General features: G+C 32.5%; 1 protein-coding gene across 3 annotated transcripts in view; it reads left to right on the top strand.

Annotated features, from left to right (window-relative positions):
• The window catches only part of ARL13B (ARF like GTPase 13B), a 40,107-nt gene extending 21,378 nt beyond the window's left edge, over positions 1–18,729 (top strand). For 2 of the 3 annotated variants that reach the window (XM_026700752.2, XM_026700754.2), the window contains exons 5-11: positions 511–616; positions 2,558–2,760; positions 5,481–5,595; positions 10,361–10,616; positions 11,195–11,308; positions 11,777–11,845; positions 16,505–18,729. In XM_026700752.2, the coding sequence (XP_026556537.1) occupies positions 511–616; positions 2,558–2,760; positions 5,481–5,595; positions 10,361–10,616; positions 11,195–11,308; positions 11,777–11,845; positions 16,505–16,581 (940 nt within the window). In that variant the 3' untranslated portion in view covers positions 16,582–18,729. Of the gene's footprint in view, positions 1–510; positions 617–2,557; positions 2,761–5,480; positions 5,596–10,360; positions 10,617–11,194; positions 11,309–11,776; positions 11,846–13,131; positions 13,175–16,504 lie in introns of all 3 variants that reach the window. The other variant, XM_087937438.1, reaches the window with a different exon arrangement.
• The last annotated feature ends 1,576 nt before the right edge of the window (positions 18,730–20,305 follow it).

Here is a 20,305-nt window from a genome sequence, read left to right on the forward strand (position 1 = left end):
GTAAACCAAGTGAAACTTCCTCTCATAAAAAGCTCATAAGGCTGCTTTCCTACAAAATAACATTGTAACCTTATTGTCATCATATGATCATCAGATTCAGACTTAAGCATTTTCACATAAAAGATTTTCCAATATGATTTCTCGCATATATTTGCTTTTCAGAGGATTATTCTAAAAAGGACAGCATTTTCAGGAGGTATAGGTTCTAGAAAGTATAATAGGAAAATAAAACTTCAACTGCCTTCTGTACAAAATTATTTGAGTCCAGTTCATCCAGGATGGGCTTTCTGACATTTAAGAATAATGGAAAAATAAATTAACCATTTGTATTTATTCCACTGAGAAGAAACTGTTAATAAATAGGCAACATAAATATTTATGTTTGGCTACAGAACAATATTTGTGTCTTTACTGTTATTTGTATAGATTCTGCTTATTCATATTGATTTCATTGATTTTTAACCGCAGTAGGTAGCATTACCATATTTTTATTTGATCTTTTTCCCCTAGATTAGCAAATAAACAAGACAAAGAAGGTGCCTTGGCAGAAGCAGATGTGATTGAATATTTATCTCTTGAAAAACTTGTCAATGAACACAAATGCCTCTGTCAGATTGTAAGTGCATTTTAAATAAGATTAATTTCCTTAGACATATTGCTTGGCAGAATTTTGAAATGAAATTATGCAATTCTATCACTTTATTTTTCTCCATATCATATGCCTCTTTATGTCTGATTAGTGACGGCCATGAGAAAGATGATTTGGTTGTTTATTACCTGGATGATAAACAAATTTCAGAATGTCATTTCTCAGAAAAGTATTAAAGGAATATCCGTCTCTGTAATATCAGGGCTTTTTTTAAAGCATTTAATTTACTGATGAAGATAATACTCAGGTATTACATCTGTAGTGTTGGTTCCTAAACTGAGAAGGCTAATCAGTTCAGCCTTTTTAAAATTGTCTGGTCTGTTATGGACAACTGCCTATAAGTTATAAAAAAAATTGCATGGAAATGTCCATGTAGTTACCAGGAACTATGATTGATTTGAAAGACTGTAACAACAATAGCAACAACGTGCTATGGAAATACAAGTTTCTTTTAACAATTATATTTTCTACCATTCACTAATGCAATTGGTCTTTGACTTATGACCACAATTGAGCCTGACATTTATGCTGCTAAGTGAGAAATCTGTTAAGTGAGTTTTGGCCCATTTTACGACTTTTCTTAAGTAAATCACTGCAGTTGTTAAATTAGTAACACTGTTAAATGAATCTGGCTTCCCCATTGACTTTGCTTGTCAGAAGGTTACAAAAGGTGATCACATGATCCCAGGATACATAAATGTGAACCAGTTGCCAAGCATCTGAATGTAAATAACATGACCATGGGGATTCTGCAATGCTCATTAGTGTGAAAAATAAGTCACTTTTTTCAGTGCCGTTGTAACTTCGAACGGTCACGAAATGAACTGTTGTAAGTCACGGACTACCTGTACAACGAAGAATGTTATACATTGACAGAGAAAGGAATATTGTTCTTGACTGGCATGCCAACGTTCTCCATATAAATGTTTCTTTCCCCATATGAATGTTTTCTATAAGTATCAAATGTCATTTCACTTGTGTATGGCTGCCAGGCACAACTGAATTTAACAGTGTATCACTTGAACCTATGACAGGTTTTGTCTTAAGCTCTTCTTTCCATATGGCATTCTTGAGTGATGTGGATGCCGATTATACTATCCCCTCAATAGTGGTGCATTGGGATTCATAGAATACAATTATATTAGTTTTGTTTTTAATATTAATAATTTTACACTGGAGTTTCTGAAAATGGAGCAGGCTTTCCAAAAATAGAGCAGCATGTAAATTGAAGTATTAACTTGAGCTGCTTCAACATTTGAAATAGCTAATATTTGAATGAATGAATAATTAACAAATAAATTATAGACTGTGGTTATTTTCAAAATCTGTTTTATTATAGAATTGGGATTTGCAGATAAATCAGGTTTAGTACATGATAATGTAATTTGTTCTTATTTCAGTTTATTTATGTAACTTAAAATATGCATTTCAGTTCTAAATATACTTTTTATTCACTTAGATTAATATTAAAACTAAGTGAGTTATGGTGACAGAAAGAATGCTGCTAAAAAGCAAGGAAGAATCCGAATGCTCTACTGCAGAGCGTAATGTTTTGTGGCAGAGCATTTGTTTCATTCTTGGAAAATAAAATTTTGGTTTAATCATTCTTGTCTTAAAAAGTTAGAATTTCAAGACAAGAAATTCTTGAGGGAATGTATTGGGAGCAGCAACAGTTTTTGAAAAGTAATTTTCAGAGCATATAGGCAAACCTGAATATATATCCCTCTGGAAAGCTGTGTATTAAGAGGTGAGATGGAATAATTGGATGGATCAAAATATGAACAAGTTATCATTGACAAGTGTGCTGCACAGTCATTTTCAGAAATTGTCAGTGAGTCCATAACTGATTGTTCAATTTCATATTGCTATAACAATATGAAATAGTGCTGATTTTTCCATTGGTTATAGGAGCCTTGTTCTGCTATTCTGGGCAATGGAAGAAAAATTGACAAATCGATAAAGAAAGGTTTACTTTGGCTGTTACACACTATAGCAAAAGATTTTGATGTCTTACACGAAAGAATTCAGAAAGACATCACAGAACAAAAAGCCATTGAAGAGCAAGAGAAACGAGAGCGAGCAGAAAGAGTGAAAAAGATAAGGAAAGAAAGGTAGGTAGAGTAAATCATCTTTCATTTATGTGAAATATTTTATAGTACATTGCAGATGGGATTTCAGGTACTGTACAGCAAAGACCAGAATATGTAGATCTAACATGTAATACATTCAGTAATTGTGTTTTCGTATCAGACATGATGTGACAAGGATCTTCAAACTTGGCAAGTTTAAGACTTGTGGACTTCAACTCCCAGAATTCCTGAGCTAACATGCTTGGAGGAGGAATTCTGGGAGTTGAAGTCCACAAGTCTTAAAGCTGTCAAGTTTGAAGAGCCCTGTGATATGACATAGTCAAAGGTGTTAATAATGATCATCTAAGAATGACATTTCCGGTATGACCATTGTTTATTCAAGACAAGAAATAAAGTACAGAATCATGCTGGTGCTCATCATATTTGTTGAATTCCAAGGGAGTTTTGTCCTTGGCTAGAAATTATGGGCTTTAACACCATACTTGATGGGATACCAGGTTGGGGAAAGTTCATTTAGACATTCTGAAGGATTTGCAAAAGGGGGTTACAAGTTCAGACTGATAGAACAGAAAAATGAATTTTCCCTATACTATAGCTACTGTAGTTAATCTTTATTAATACTCTCTCATTTTATGCTAACTTTGGGTAATGTGTCCCAGATTCTGAGAGAGCATGCAGAATTTGTCATGTTGATATGGTATTTGAATTATAGACAAAAAAGAAAGCAACTTATCATCTATACATTCAACTTCTGATGGAAACAGTTACAAGTGTTTGTTTTTAACAATTTAATACATGTATTAACTTGTTCACTGAATATGGAATTTTGAAAAAGGCTGGGTCTGCCACTAAGTCTATCAAGAAGGAAAACGTAATACTTCTTTCTGACCAATAGATGGAATTCTTTTTTTTACTCTGTAACTTTGCCTTTTAAAAGAAAGTAATGACTTCCTTTATGCTACATCTTAAAAGCCAAGAATAATCAATAAAACATAAGAATGGGGATATACAATTGGAGAGGCTGCAAAAGGAGTATGAAATTATGTAGGTACGCTAGCATCTATCACCAGCTACTTACTGTACAGGTTGATCTTTAAAAGACAGAATGAGTGGTATTAGAGTCAGCCTTATATGGACTGGGCCAAGCTAGGGATACTTAGCAGCTCCTTCCTTTCCAACAAACATGGTCAACTGTGGTGATAATCTGAACCTCTCAAAGGACACTCTGTGGTAATAGCAATGGCAGACAGACCTGAAAACAGTCAGCACCATCAGCAGTCCTCTGACAGCTAGCATACATGGAGGCTGGTAAAAGCACAGTAGTGCTCGAATCCTCCAGCTGCAGACCAAGACTCAGTACATCAGATCTTCCCGTTGCTAGAATGGTGGTAAGAGAATCAAATGGCATCAGAATGGGCAGTATGTGAGAAGAGACATATTCCATAACAAAGGAGTAAGTAGGACATGAATCATAACGGTTTTCAGTTCTAACTAAAGGAGAACACATAAAATGGCTTAAAATCTCAGAATATGAAATTGGACCAGTTTTTCATTCAGATAAATGGAATCTGGTAGGAATCTAATTCTTCACTATGTTCAAATTTTCTTTTAGCTAACTAGAAAAATAGTGAGATATGTCTTTAGCCAGCATACCAAATTATAGTGGAATATATCATATTACTGAAAAGAACACTCACTAACTTCAACAATTTAGAATCTGTAATTATTAATTATTTATTTTACATTTACCAAATATGTAGAATTGTGAATTCCTTTCAGTTGTACAGAAATTCATATAATAAAATTTGAAAATATACAAATTCAAGTCAATCTTAATCAGGCAAATAATGCATATTTCTGGATTATCTTGGTATCTGTTTGGTTTATAACCATTTCTTTTTTTGTTGAATTCAATTTTTGACTTTAATTCTGTCATAAAATAAGACAAGTGGAACAGGAAATACAAGCATGCAACCTCATTTTGCTTTGAATCAAAAGTTTATTTCATGAGCAATTTGGAACAAGAAAGCCATCAAAGTACAAACAACTTTTCAGCAAGATAATACTTACATCAACAACTCATTGCAATCAGGTCCAGAGAGAATAGCTAGGTCCAGCAAAGAGCAGCTACCATCAGTGGCCATGATCTGAGATAAAATTCCTTCTTATATACTTTTTCTCTACATCCCTTCTGTTCCTCTAGAAGATTACCAGGGCAACTTTCTCATTCATTGTGCCATCCTATTACTCTTGTCATCTGCACTTTTTGGTTCCGTATTCTTGTAATGTCCCAGACAATTATGTCCAAAATAGCCTCAAAACGAATTGAATTGCAACTATTAGGTTTACACAATTGCAGATTACAAATTTTCCCTTAGTTTGGGCCTTTATCAAGCTAGTGTTAATATACTTTCATATAAGAAGCAGTAAAAGCCGGGTTCAGAGCTAGGAAGTATAGACACAGGTAGAGAGTTAAGGGTCTCCTATTACAACCCTTTGCTTTAAGGACAGAATAGAACATATATTTCAGTAAATTAATGAAAGCTACATTATTCTAATAGAAGAATTGTAAGCAAGGTTTCACATTGATTGTTTATTTTCAGGTATCCATCTTTTACAAGTTCATCAATAACACTTTACTGCATTTTGATGTAATGCATATGAACTGTTTTCAGATTTTGTAATATTCTAAGAATTTGTAATTTAATCCAAAATATCTTTTTTTTTAAAAAAATAATAAGAGAACAGAAAGAGAAAGAAGACAATGAACGGGAAAGAAGGAGCATTTTGGATGAAGAAGACTCTGAGCTTGTAACTGGAAACCCATTTCAGCCCATATCAACTATAATCACTAAGGTATTGGAGCTATCACCCATGGAAAAGATTTGTGTCAAATCAATTCATTGTTCATGAGTCATTTAGCCAGTATTGTATTTTTAAAACAAATTCAAAACCCCTTCTTTTATATTTGATCCTTTTTTTTCCTTTATGTTATCTGATACTAGTGGTTATTTTTCCTTTACTTTCTGTTTCATTTTTCTTGTTCCTTTTATTTAGATCATATTAATAACTGTGTTTGCTTCTCTACTAGCCCCTTTTGCTTGCTTGATAACTAATTATGATGTATTGAAAAAATTGAACCCATTGGCACACAGCAGAGTATTTTTGATAAATCTCTATCAAAATTTCTTTTGAGATACTTCTTATCTGTCTATACCAAAGTAACATGTATTTTTCCAAAACATAGGAGAACTTGTGTTCTTGTTCTGGGGATGCATCATGTAAGATAAGGCTGCGCTAGTGTTAGGTTGCTACTTATATCTAGAAAACCAAAGGGATTTATTTCAGTCACCTAGGACTGTTAGGACTGTTTCTTCTACCTTTGATAGGTTGTTGAGCTTAAGAACCATTAAACTTTTCTGAGCTTCTCTTATGCTTTGTCAGATGTGTAATCATTTTACAATTCAATCATGACTTTCCTAATACTGGCAGCCTCCTCTAAGTTGTTTTCTCTGTATGTTTTTAAGCCTCCTTTTATTTTAGCTTCTTGTTTCTACAGCCTTTTTTCAATAATTACCTGGTTTTTCTATGCTTCCTTAATTCTGTAGATGGCCAAATAATGTTCAGCCTTCTTTGAACATTAAGTGGTATTTTTATCTGGTTTGGTAGAATTGGTAAGAACTATTCTAACATTGCATATTGAATATGCATATTCTAATATGCATGCTTTGTTACATTGTATCAGTATAATGTGACTTTGCTTAATTTTAATCTTATAGTAAAGTTGTGTAAGTTCTTTGGACTTTTCCTGTAAAGCTGGATGCTAACCAAGCTGCCAATTGCTGCTTGGGCTTTATAAATATTGTTCTGTATCATATATTCCAAAAACTCTTCTATATTTTTGCTTTTGTTAATTTTGGGATTTAAATATTTTGAGATCTTTATTACGAGTTTAGGAAGAAGTTCTTACTCCCATTCTTGGAGTAGTTGTAGCCATAATTATGTACTACTATTATTTCTTTCAATTACCCTAAATGAATTATCCTTTCTGATTATTCCTGCTCTAGTCTGTCTTGTCTCTTTTTTTGTCCAATGTCTGCCCTATTCTTGGTCCTTCAGCGTAACTTAAATACTTTTTCCCCAAGAACTTTATTCCTCCCATAACAGGGGAATTGTCACCATTTCCAGTGCCTTCCATATTTTCTTTTTTCTTTTTTGTAAAAGTTTTTTCTTTTTTTAAAGACAAACAGTAACAAACACAAACATAAAACATCAACATAAAACCATCTTCCAAAATACAGTGTGTTGGTTGGTACATTTCTTTCGTGCAATCAGCAGTCTTCCCCTTCCAAACATATATTCATATTACAAAGTCAACTGTACAAATTGTATTATATCATATTATATTATTATTATATCATCATACTATGAATTCACATAGTACTTATCGAGCCAATCTAAATTTAAACAAATCTGAGAACAAAGACTTCATTTCATTATATTTAATTATATAATATCATTACATCATATTATCTTACCTATTGTAATATTCCTTTTTATAACATAATTTACTTCTCTATTTTCTTATCTAGCCATTGATAAAATAAGTCCCAAATTTTGTAATATTCTTTATCTAATATTCTTTATCTAATTGCTAGTGTCAATTTACTCATTTATGCACATTCCATCATTTTCTTAACCACCTCTTCTTCTATTGGAATTTTCTCACTTTTCCAATTTCTAGCAAATACAATTCTAGATGCTGTTAACACATTTATAATCAAATACATCAATTCTCTGCTATATCCTTCAGGCAAGATACCCAATAAAAATATCTCTGGTTTCAAGGCTTCCTTCCATATTTTCAATGGTCTCTTATTTCTGTACTACTACAAGATATGAACAGATGTGCGTGGTCCCAGATACTATTAAGATATTAATTACTTAACTAATTTTATAGTGGCCAGGCTAATTTTAAAATTTATTTCATCAAATTACTTTTGTTTTACATTAATGCTACCTGCTACCTCTGTACCCATTTCATATTCCATTGCCACCACCATATGTGGTGGTGTGAAAAAGGATAAAATAGTTCTGAACAATGCAACGAACTAGAAGCCAAATAAAAAGTATTCTATATTATAATACAAGGAGTAATACAGTGAGTAATTTATTTGGCTGGTTTTCAGTTGTAATATGCTTACCTATCCTGTATATATTCATGCATGAGTTCTTGATTACAAGTCTAAATGAACAATTTAATATTCATTTAAATATCACTCTTAACCGCTCATCTCCCTCAGAGAGATAAATAAATATACATTTATTTACAGAGCTGCTATAGGCAATTTCTAAACCTAATAATGGGGTTTTTATATTAATTCCTCTTTCTAGATAGCTTAGATATACTTTTATTTGATATTCTTAAGAATTCCTTGCCTAGAGGCAGAAAACAATTTTTTTTTTCAAAGTTCTCCTAGGATTTTGGTACTTTATTTGCTTCTGTACCCAGTTACAGCTCTTGAGCTGTTTCTCCTATAAGGATTCCTTCATCTCTGCAGTCCAGTTGTTTTATCAACAAGGTCACTCCAAATCCTTCTTTCTAGATTCTACTTGCTATTGCTAATGTTACCCACTGCACATATCTATTTCTTTGCTGACTTCTTTCAATGTCTTTCTTGATGTCATTGATCTCTTAATTCTTTGCCGACATGAACAACACCTCCAACTGATTATAAGGAAATACAAAGCAGAACTCCTTTTTCTGCCAATTGTCCTGTATAATGGCAGTCAGTTTCCTAAACATTATTAGTAGCCAGTAAAGCAATAATAATAATGATAATCATCATCAAATAGCATCAATGGATCAATATTCACAAAAGATTTGCATTAAATTTGGTACTCTCATTTATGAAAGGATGTGATGTTCAAGTTGACCTTAGAAAAAAAACTAAGGAAAATAAGTCATTATTGCTAATTTATGTTGGATATTGAGAAAGCCAAAGAATACCAAAACCCATAAGTATATTTTTCATTGATTATAGAAAGGCTTTTGATTGTGTTGATCAGTTCAAGCTGTGGAGTGTGTTTATAAAAATAGGAACACCAGAACATTTTATTTTTCTGATGCAAAATTTGTTAAAATTTTAATAAATCAGAGTACATGCAAAGTACATATTAAGGCAAACTGGATTTTAAGAATATGAGTGCGTTTTTAAAATTGAAGAAACATCAATAATTTGTGCAATGTTGATGGCACTATTCTGATTACTGAAAATACAACTATATATAATATATAATAATTAAACTGTGAACAGTAAATGAGACAAGAAATATGCCACAGACTAACACTTGGCAGAGTAGCATTGAAAGCCTTGGAAAATATATTTAGATGCCAGAATCTGCTTTTAATACAACAATCAGAATGGTGCAGGCATTGGTTTTTTTTTTTCTTGTGTCATTGTGTAGAAGTTAAAAGTTGGACTTTGAAAAAAATCAGAAGAGAAACTGTTGCTGCTTTTCAACTTTAATATTGGGAAAGATTTCTTACAATGTAATGGATATCCCTGAAACCAAACAAAATGGATCATAGAACAGAAGACTTTCTCATTTAAAGTAAAAACATTCAGACTCAAATTATAATACTTTGGCCACTTCATGCAAAAGAGTTAATTCTCTGGAGATGTCTATAATGCTGGAAACAGTAAAAACAAAGAGAAGAGGATAGCCATCAGTAAGGTGGTTGAACTCAGTTTCAGCAGTGTGGGCAGAACATGGATGAAAGACCTGAAGGATCAGATTAGAGATGGTTCTCTTGGAGAAAATCTATTTATGTGATTGTGAAGAGTAAATACAAACCTGATGGCACATAGCCAATCAAAAGACAGCAATTTTCAAAGATACCAGGTTTTATAATTGGTGCCTTTTTAATTAATTTCTTGGAATAATAGTTCAGAATATGAAAAAAAGCTGCCGTGATATCAGAATCAGTATAAGTAATTAAAGGCTTAGTTTTCTCCACATGGGAAAAAAGCTTTACTTAATATTTTAAATCCTTTATCCATAGCAATATGTCAATAAAATTGTATAGAAATCCATAGGCTCATATAAAGAATTGAACTAAGGCCATTGAGAATATTTGCAAAGTAAAATTTCAAATGCCTGAAATTCAAAGCAATTAAAATGTAAAGTTATACAAGCAGTTTTCTTAGAAGATCCAAATATTAATTAGAGGTTCCATTATATGAAATTGAAGAGCAATTTATTTTATATTATTGGTGATTTGTTATCTGGTAGGAAAGGCTAGTATAAGGACATAAATATAGATCTTAAGCTGGCCATGATTTTTGTGTGTGTGTGTTTGTTGCATTATCTGCAAAATTGTTGTGGAAAACACCAAGGCATCTTAAGAATCTGAAAGTACAGTTATAAAACATCTTGATTTAGTGCCTGGTCTAAATCCATAAGTATGTATAAAAACAGTTTTGTAAATTTAATATATGAAATGTATTTCAGTAATTCTTTTAGAGTATCCTCTGATTTGTTGTTGACATTAACTCCTCCCCAACTAACACTTGAAATGCTACTGTAATAAATGGCATTTTCTTCTATATTTTGTTAGAATGAAAATAAAATTGAAAAAGAGAAGAAAAGGCAAAGGGAGGAGAATGAAAAGATTGCTATTGCCTTGAAAACTAAAACAAATCAGGAGATAATAGATGTTCAGAGTCTGAACAGTGAACAATCCAACGAACAGAGACTGATAGAAAACTATAAATCTGTACTAACACAACAAGTGGAACACGAAGATGAGAATGACCAGCAAATCTCAGAAAGTCTTGACTCTGGTGATAATGCCACTTTGAATCCAGGAACAGGTAGACTGATAAGAATTTATAAATGCTGTGTTACCAGGCAATTTCTCTTAGATCTTCTCACATGCTCCTTCTGATTTCTGAGAATGATTTAGTAAGAACTGATGAACTGCCTTTTCGTTTACTCTGAAAAAAACCAGAAAATTATTTAGTATTCTTTATTATTTAGGATTCTTTGATTAAAAAAATCTTGAGTGAAGGACTGTTCTTATCTAATTTCTACTAAGGTTTGCAGAGGTTAAAATAGCTCATATGAGTTCTGTCAGCTTTTCAAAAGTTACATTTGAACTTGGAGAGAGAGAATATAGCTGCTAGGCAAAATTTTGAAAAAGGACTAGGAAAACCTAATGAACTGCCAAGCAATTGATAGATTTTTTTTAAATTAAATGACAAATTTAAATTCCAGTAGTCTATCATGAATACATAGTCTAACTAAACATATGTAATTAAGTAACTGCTTATTACCAAATAAAATTGTGATTTGCTCTGATTAAAATATCTCTATGTATGCACAGATGTTTTCTAATTGCATTTCAAAATTCTTTATGTAAGATCAGTGGTTTTATTTATATTTGATTTAGAAAACAGTAAAAAGAAAGCAAAGAAGCTAAAATTAAAAAGAAATCGAGTTGAACCAGTCAATACAGAAGAAATTGTTTCCCCACTTCCTACTCCAATTGCAACTCATACACCAAGTGAGTACAATGTGCATTAGTGTTTAAAGTTAGGGTCTTGAACACATGAATAACACAACTTCACATGAAGTATTTCAAAAGAAAAGATATGGCACTGTTAAATATTATGATGAAATGCCTAACTGATCTTGGGAACATAAAGGAGGCAGGGAGAGAACTAAGAGATAAGGGTAATGTAGAAGAAGTCCAGGGGAAAAGAAAAGCATGAGAAAGAAATTTAGAGTAACTCTGCCTTAATTATATTATATTTAATTATTTATATTATATTTATATAATACATTTTCAATGTCAGATGCTTAATCCTATGCAAATTAACTTCTACCCCAATATGTCTACCATGCTCATCAGTAGTAAAAGTTCTGGTTTTATTAATAACTTGAGATTTTCTCCATGTTCGTGGATGAATATTTGTTTTATTAGAATTGTTCAATTATATAATTGCTGTTTGATTTTTTTTTTTTTTGGCAGTTGGATGGGAAACACCAAAAATTAACAGAATTCAAAAACTTGAGCCCCTTGGTGAAACTCATCATAATGGTAATTTCAGAGGAATTTTTCCTCGGCATCATATATTTTACTTTGCATGTTAGCTTATTTCTTTCATTTTGACTAATTTGGCGCTTCTTTAAAAAAATCCATAATTTTCACTCCTTATTTTTGTCTTAAACTATATGTAAATGGCATCTAGTTAATAATTTTATTTCATTCTCTTTGCTTCAGGACAAAACTGTTGCTTATTGAGATGGTCATGTAGTTAGTTGTATATTGCTCAGTGGAAAAAAAATAGAACACATTAAAGTGCAAAGGACCATTCTTAACTATTCACCCAAAGAAGGTCTACTATGAATTGCTATAAAGATTTTAAGAAATATTGAAATAGGAGAAAAATATCTTCTGAGCAGACAAGCATTCACATAATCTTCATTTTTTCTTCTCAACACCTATCAAATATTGAATCTTAAACATATATTAATCACTTGCTAAATTTTATAAGGTGAAGCGGAAGGGGGTGGGAATTGTTATGAGTGAATTAGGCAGGTAGATACTGTGTGCCTAACTTATGGTTACTTATCTGAATATCTAGAAACCATTTGTAAGTACAGTGCAATTTTTATTAGCATATGGTTTTCTAAAAATATAATTTTGCTGTTAATCTTTTTAATGGCAAGTTCTTTCCTAGTAGATTTTGATTTGTTATATCCTCTTACAAATGAGGATAAGAGTTATTATTAATAAGAATTGTTCAGTGATAGAACATATGTCATATATGCATGCTTGGTGTTCAACTTAAGGACCTCTAAAATGATCTTGAACAATAACACTGCAAAAGACAAATGCCTGGCATGCTGTTTTGACCTGTTTCTCAGAGCATGTAATATTAAACTGGATCAAGGTTATCCAACTTTCTTTAGCTAAGGGCTATTCAAAGGTATATTTTACCTCTGAATGGAATACCTAAGGCCATACTTAAAGAAAAGGACATGGTTAGAAAAAAACTAAATTTTATTTCATCTATGGTTAAATGCATTTAAAATTAGGTAATTGCAGTTAATATGGCGAGCCCCATATATTTCATTTTTTCTCCTTCTTTCACATTAAAATTTATGAAGTAGCAACTTTTGAAAGAGTTGTAAAATGATAACCAAGATGTTCAAGGTTTGCTTGCAGCACTGTGATCTCAGAATTTACTTCTCTAGATTAGAAATATGTATGAAAAATTTATACGTTCATAAATCTATATTTTGAACATAAATTGATTTCCTTTGTAATAGACAGTCGTATAATTTTCAACAGTTTGTTTAATATCCATATTTCTTTTTAAGGAGTATAAAGAAAAGAAAAAGAGAGAAAGGACAGAAAAAAGAGGTAGGGAGGAAAAGGGCCATGTTTCCGGATTATAAACTTTTTGCTCTTTAACTATGAGCCTGATTGTACCTGGACTTAAAGTTGTCATTCCTTAGACAATATTTTTGTTAAAAAGTGGGATAGAATTATTCTTATCAAGAAATATTCTGATGGTAAGTTGTAAATCAAGTTTGTGAAGCTGTACAGATGAGATATTTCCTATAAGCTTTGATTTTCAACTTGCTCAAAGAATACAATTACTTAGAATTTTGCATGTACTTTTTTCAATTCTTGTCACTATTTAACCTGAAAACAACAAATTTGATCTGAGATGATGAAAGAGATCCATCATTTGAGTACTATTTGGATTTATCTGGATTTATTGGGAGTATTACATGCCACTGAATCCAGTTTAGAAGCTAATGTGAATAATTACTAGAATTTTAGATTTCTAGCTTCCTTATAATTGAACTTTTCTATAATTTAGGCCTTAAAAACTCACAAATATCCACCCAATTTTATTCTTTTTTGTTAAGTATTTTTCTATAGTTTTATTCTTTCTGTTATTTTTTAATAAAATTATATTTAGATTTAGATCAGCTACTAAGTGGCACTGAATTCCTTGATTAGGAGATCAGTTTTAGCCATCAATCTTTAGAAAAAAGGAAGAGAGTTAGGGAATCTTGATCAGGTGGGCAAAAGGAACAGGGCAGGAAACTATAGTGGGGAAGGAGCACAATGAATCACAGAATCTTAAATATCAGGGAAATTTTAGCAGCAGAATAGGCAAGACACAACTCCAGACTGTAGAATTATTAGATACAGATAGTCCTCCCTTAAAAATTGCAACTTTATCACTAAGCAGGGTGATTGTTAAATGAAACATCATGACTGCACTTGACTTATGACATTAGCTCTACTGCAGTCATTAAGCAGATCACTCATGATTTAAGTGTGGTGTCACATGATTGTGATTTGCAACTTACTGCCAGCTCCCCTGATAACTGGTAACTAAGCCCTAACTAAGCTGGCTGTGATGGACATACTGGTGATCTTATGACTATGGGACACTGAAGAAGCCCATCAGTTTGACTTCAGATATGCCGTGATGACTGTAAGTTCCAGTCAGCTGTGAAAAAGGCAAAATCTGTGCTAGTGATCATTAGAAAAGAGACTGAAAATAAAATTGAAAACATTGTCAATCCTTTATAGTAATTTGGTATATTTACATCTGGAATATGTGGACAGTGGGCTGTCAGACTTCTGAACGGAACATAACTTCATGTCAACATAGTGTGATAGACTTGCGGGGCCGACATGTTGTGCAACAAGGTCACAAAGTATAATAAGATTGGGACTGGGTTAGGGACTTCTGTCCCCTCTGAGTTGTGTTGTGGGGAGGGGTGCATGAAGGGAGGCTCAGCTAATCTCATTGCACACATGTTGTACTCTGACAGTAAAGTTAATAATAAGTTTGTCAGCACATTTTAAAAGAGACTATAATATTTCTGGGAAAAGTGAAGATTACGGCAATCAAAACTACTAGGGTTTTGAACACCTTCCTTATGAGAAAGTCTAGAACATATTTAACTTAAAAAAAAGTATAAGTGACGAGGGACTAAGTTAACAGTTGAAGTATATAATATCATGCATGGGATGGAGAAAGTGAAGGAAAGTTTTTCTCTCTTTATTAAAACCCTAAGCCCAGGAGTCATACTGTGAACCTGCCTGAAGGTTTTAGAAAAAACTACTTCTATACACAGCAATCAGTTTTTGGAATTCAGTATTGCAAGATGTGATTTCCAGTAATTTGGGTGGCTTTTAAAGGGAGTAAATATAATCATAAAGGACAATTCCATTAAGGGCCATTAGCTCTGAAGACTAAATATTATCTCTCAGCTGGTGGTACATGTGTTCAAATACAAGTTGCAGAAGAATATCAGCAGGATGATTGAATGTCTCTATCTCCTGCTTCTGTGCACTGCAGGAGCATAGGTTTGGCCAGATAAACACAATACTGGACTAAGACAGACTCGGGTCTTATAAAAAGGATTTTGTTATCTTAGAATATTATTGAAAGGATTTCTAGCCAAATTAGTTGTATTATGTAATCCAACTCTACACTTGAACTATTTTTTAATTTGTAGAAAATATATAGGAAATACTAAATATTTTGTTAATGCCATACAAAATAAATAAAAACATATCTTAATATTTTTCAACATTGACATTTCATAGGTTTTCTCTGTTGTAGAGTTTAAACAATATTAATAAATAACATTAATTATCAATTTACATCTGGAGAGGAAGGAGTTTTGATAAACTAAAGCAAAACATGTTTCAATAGGTATGACTTAAAAATCGATAGTCAGCACAAATAAAAGTAAAAAATATCCTAAAAACCAATAAATATAACCAATGCAACGTCCTGTTCTGCCTTCTCTGAATGCATCCACTATCTTTTTATAGCTTTATAATTTTGCATATTCTAAGCCTGCCTGATGTATGTCTTTTCTTTTTTTAAAATGGATGTTTCTGTTCTGCTCTAACATGGTTTAATAATTGGACACTTGCCTTGTTTTCCTCTTTTGAAATTCTGCTTACATTAAAAAAAATTACATTGTCATAAAAATCCTCGGATACTTGGTTTTGCATTTGAGTGCAATCTGCTGTTCACATCCCCAAATCACTAAGGTTTATATCTACTTTAAATCCTCAATGTTGGTTGCTGCTGATTTAGAATTAGTTGGGGAAATAAGGGAAAAGGTGCTTCTTATACAAATGATCCTATTCCTTTTCTGTATTCTGACTGATTTAATCAATATATTATATATGAAACATAAGGTAGATTGAGAGGGTTAGTAACAGGGAGTTTTGAGATGACTATATATAATAAAAAATACTAGCCATCAGGTATCAGTTAACTTAGATTGTTCTTATGTTTAATTAAAAATTCCTTTGTTTTCAACATTAATTTGTTCCAGTCGGGAACAAGGTCCTCTAAATTTGTGTTTATGTCTAGGATAGAGTAATTGTGGGCAGAGTATTTGTAATTCTAAAACTATTTTGAGTGTATTTCTCTTTTTACAAGTCATTCTCAAAATAAAAGTTATAGCCAGAAGGAATGACAAAAACTGTAAAAAAAATGTGAAACTGATAAGCATGTATAACAAACATGTATCTTTCAGTATATAAATTTTGCATAAGATAGAATATCAGATGAAAGCTAAAGATTTCTGTGTGCATATGAAATAAGCAGAGAATTCCATGCCTTTTTTTCTGTTCAGTTCACAATAGTTGGATAAGAGGTATATTGTCTTAATTTGGTTTCTTTTCTAATTTGTGCTTCAGATTTCTATGGAAAGCCATTGCCACCACTTGCTATACATCAAAGACCTAACAGCGATATGCATGGTGTCATTTCTTAACTAGCAGTCATTTTGTAGCTTTCAAGAGGAATCTAAAATAACATTACATTAGACATTGCTTTCTTTTTTGAAGAGATACCTGCTATTCTTACAAGTTGTTGGGCTTCACAGTTACATTGGGATTCCTGGTAAGGATGATTCTTCTAAACGTTAACAATCCTGCTTCCTCAATTTACCGGCTGCTCTTCAAAGGTGATACGCAACAAGGAAACTCATACAAGTAGAATTCTTGCAAAAGAAATGACAACAGGATATTTATTTCCCTTGCTGGAAATAATATTCTCAAGACCAAACTCAACTTGATTATGCATATACATGCTTTCCGTTTGGCTAAATAGTTTTCTATATTCAACACTGAGGTTTTTTTAAAAGTACATGCATGTTCAAAACAGAAACTGTACATTTAAACAATTTGATATATTTTTATAATATTTTGTTTTTAAGAAATTATTTAGTCAGCAGAACTATTTTGACATACTAAAATGCCTATCTATATTCATAAGCATCTGGTACATTTTTTTTTGAAAAGCAATATGTGTGATTTGCTTCACAATTTGTCTAATTGTTAATTATGTTGTTTTATCTTGTTCTTAGTCCACCAGAAAGAAATGTGTATTGGAAGGAAACTGTATTCATGTTTTCCTTGATGAGAAACAACACTTCTGGAGTCAATTGTGACCGTTCATTTTGTGTTCTTGGGGCTAGAGGGAGAGGGACACTTTTGACTTTCCAAAGGATAGAAAGAAATGTCCTTCAATTACTACTGTATAGAGTATTCATGGCCACTGTTCTTGCAATACTCTTTTCATCTTTGAGAAGATGTGAACATATGGATTGGGGAACTAGGGCTGTGGGGTCACTTTAATGTAAGTAGAAGTAGAATTGTAGAATTGAGTTACACCTCTTTGCACCAAATGTAATAAATGTATCTTCTCCCAGGCATATGTGTCAAGCTTAACTGTTTTAAAGAGTAATAAGTGGATACAAAGTTCATGTTCCTTCACAATCCAAGGCTTGGCTTTGAATTCAGATTGCTCCATAACCTTTATTTCATTCATGCAGACACATTTCCCATTACCTTGGGGTTTCATATATGCTGAAATAAATGAAAATGTTTATATAAAAAAGGTATCTTTCTCCCCTGAATATTTTTATTGCTTCAGTTGTCAATAACTGCAAATATTATTCTAACAATGAACATTTCTAGAAATACGTAAATGCCTTTCTTTAAACATTACAGTCCAATTTTTACTTCCTTTTTTCCATAGCATATTAGAGGTAAATGATCAAAATTTGCACATGATCAGAGGTTTCTCTGTATGCACAGATAGTGAAAGTAATTGAATGGCTTACAAATATCATAAAGCCTTAATATTAAACTGAAAAATTTGGGAATGTAATGAGGTTTGGAAATTCTCACCTTCCAGCAACATCTTATTCAAAAGCTTCTGTTTCTTTGCAGTTTAATGCTTTTGTTCTGCTTGATAATAGTAACACCCATGTCATGAAACTGATCAGTTTGAATCCTTTCATATATGGTTTGTATCTATCCTAAAGTCATATAAAAATAGTCTCATAAACATAGTCAGTTGCATGATTACAAGCTGAATGAGCTTGCTGTTGTAAGATTACTTTCTGTCTAATGTAAAAGATGGTGCATAATACATGAAACATAATTGTTTCCATATATAGTTCCCATATTCCTGAATTTGTAGATTATATACAAAATTTGAAGTTTGTTTTTGATTTCCCCCAAGAAGTTAAATGCTGTTTTCTTTTCAAAACTGTTAAAGACTGTCCTACTTTCTTGAAGCTCAAGAACATTTTTTCTTCTCTCAAGGCTTATGCAATAGGACTTCCTCCTTACCCATGCTGTATTTTTCCCTGCCTCCAGCCCTCAAAATCTGTTTCAAATGATTTCATGAGGGCAACTCATGGTTAGGAAGAATTACTTACCTTCTATTTTATCAGTGGAAATAGATTAATAATCAAGCACATTCATGGGATTTTTGTTGTTGTTACCAGATGCATAAATACTAGGAATGTGTTTTTAACATGTTGACTTTCCTTTTGTTTATTATGGATTATTTATTGAATAGTACATTTGTTTTTATGTCCGAAATAAAGATACACAGAAATGTGATTTAATATTTCATAGTACAATTCACTTTATATGGAACATGGCTTTTATTTATTTTTAAATTATCAGTAATTCATTAATGACTTGCTAAAGAATCCAGTTGAAGTTTGATAGATTTTCAAATTTTCCCAAAGCGTTTGAGCATAAGGTTGGATGGAGTAAGGTTTCTGTTTCAAAAATTATTTTAAAGAAATGCTCTGGCACATCACTTCTCCATTGTTCATTTTACCAACCTTTTTCATTCAATCCTGGGGGGAAAGCAGTGCTTTAAAAGGTTGAGACTGAAAAGGTGAAGCAACTTTAAGGAATCAATTCATTGAAATTAATGAACTTAAAGCAGCGACTACTTTTTCCAGGCTTGCACAGCCCTAATCTAGAACAAGAGTTAGCAACTTGTAGTCTTAACAGCTTGTGGACTACTGCATCTTCATAGTTACAAAGCAGCAGGTTGCTTATCTCTGCTGTAGAGTCTGGATCTAGCATGTCCTATTGTATCAGTTTGAAAAACTGCAAACCTGCTTCTTTGGATAAACAGCAGACATGGCAGATGTACAACTCACAAACATCAGCTAGTTGGGTTTCATCCAGTTCATTACTTTATCTAAGTGCTTCTTCAGAATCTCAGTTGGCTCACCTATGCTGGATTTTTTAAAATGGAGAGGGAGAGCTTGGTATCATCCATGTATTTTTGGAGTCTCAGTCTACCTACCAGCAGTTTAATGTAGATGTTAAAGAGCATAGGAGATAAAATGGAGCCATGAGGGAATTCATAGCCATAAAAATGAATATAAACAGAGGTGGTATTCAGCAGGTTCTGACCTGTTCTGGAGAACCGGTAGTAGAGATTTTGAATAGTTTGGAAAACTGGCAAATACCACTTCTGACTGGAGATTTTATAGTATCTTTCTCCTGCCAAGCCCACCAAGCCATGCTCACAGAACCGGTACTAAAAGAAATTGAATCCCACTGCTGAATATAATGCATGGATCTTCATGATTCTGATTTTTGCAGTATTCACATGTAATTACCATCAAATCAGATATCTGCATTCACTGAGCCGTTACAGTTATAGCCCCAGCTGGTTTTGATGCTACCTGGGCTGGGCTGAAATTGATTATGGATTTCAATGAAATTTCCACTTGAATGAAACCACAATCACATGTAATTAATCTACATAGAACTAACCATAAAATAAATGCTAATATCTAGTTTTACAACTGATTGTCCTATGATTTGCTCCAAGAAATCATTTGGAGCTCATTTCCATAGGTTCATTTTGTAAATCTTGCATATTCCACATCTCATTCTATTCCTTAAGCAGCTTGGGCATTTCTCCAAATAGAGAATTACTGACCAAATGACAAAATCAGTGATCAAATGATGAGCATTTGCTATTAATGTCATCAAAAATGTACAGTGGGGTGGGATCTATCTAAAACTTTCAAATTGCACATAACACCTGTGGCCAATGAACGATTTCTGATACCCTTGTGATGCAAACATGTAAAACTGAGGTTTGGACCGTATCAAGTTTTTTCATTGGGTATATGTGCACTAACTGTTTCAAAATGGCATAAAATACAG

This window comes from Pseudonaja textilis, chromosome 7 (assembly GCF_049901715.1).
Source record: "Pseudonaja textilis isolate UNSWEBS1 chromosome 7, rPseTex1.2, whole genome shotgun sequence".
Taxonomy (NCBI): Eukaryota; Metazoa; Chordata; class Lepidosauria; order Squamata; family Elapidae; genus Pseudonaja; species Pseudonaja textilis.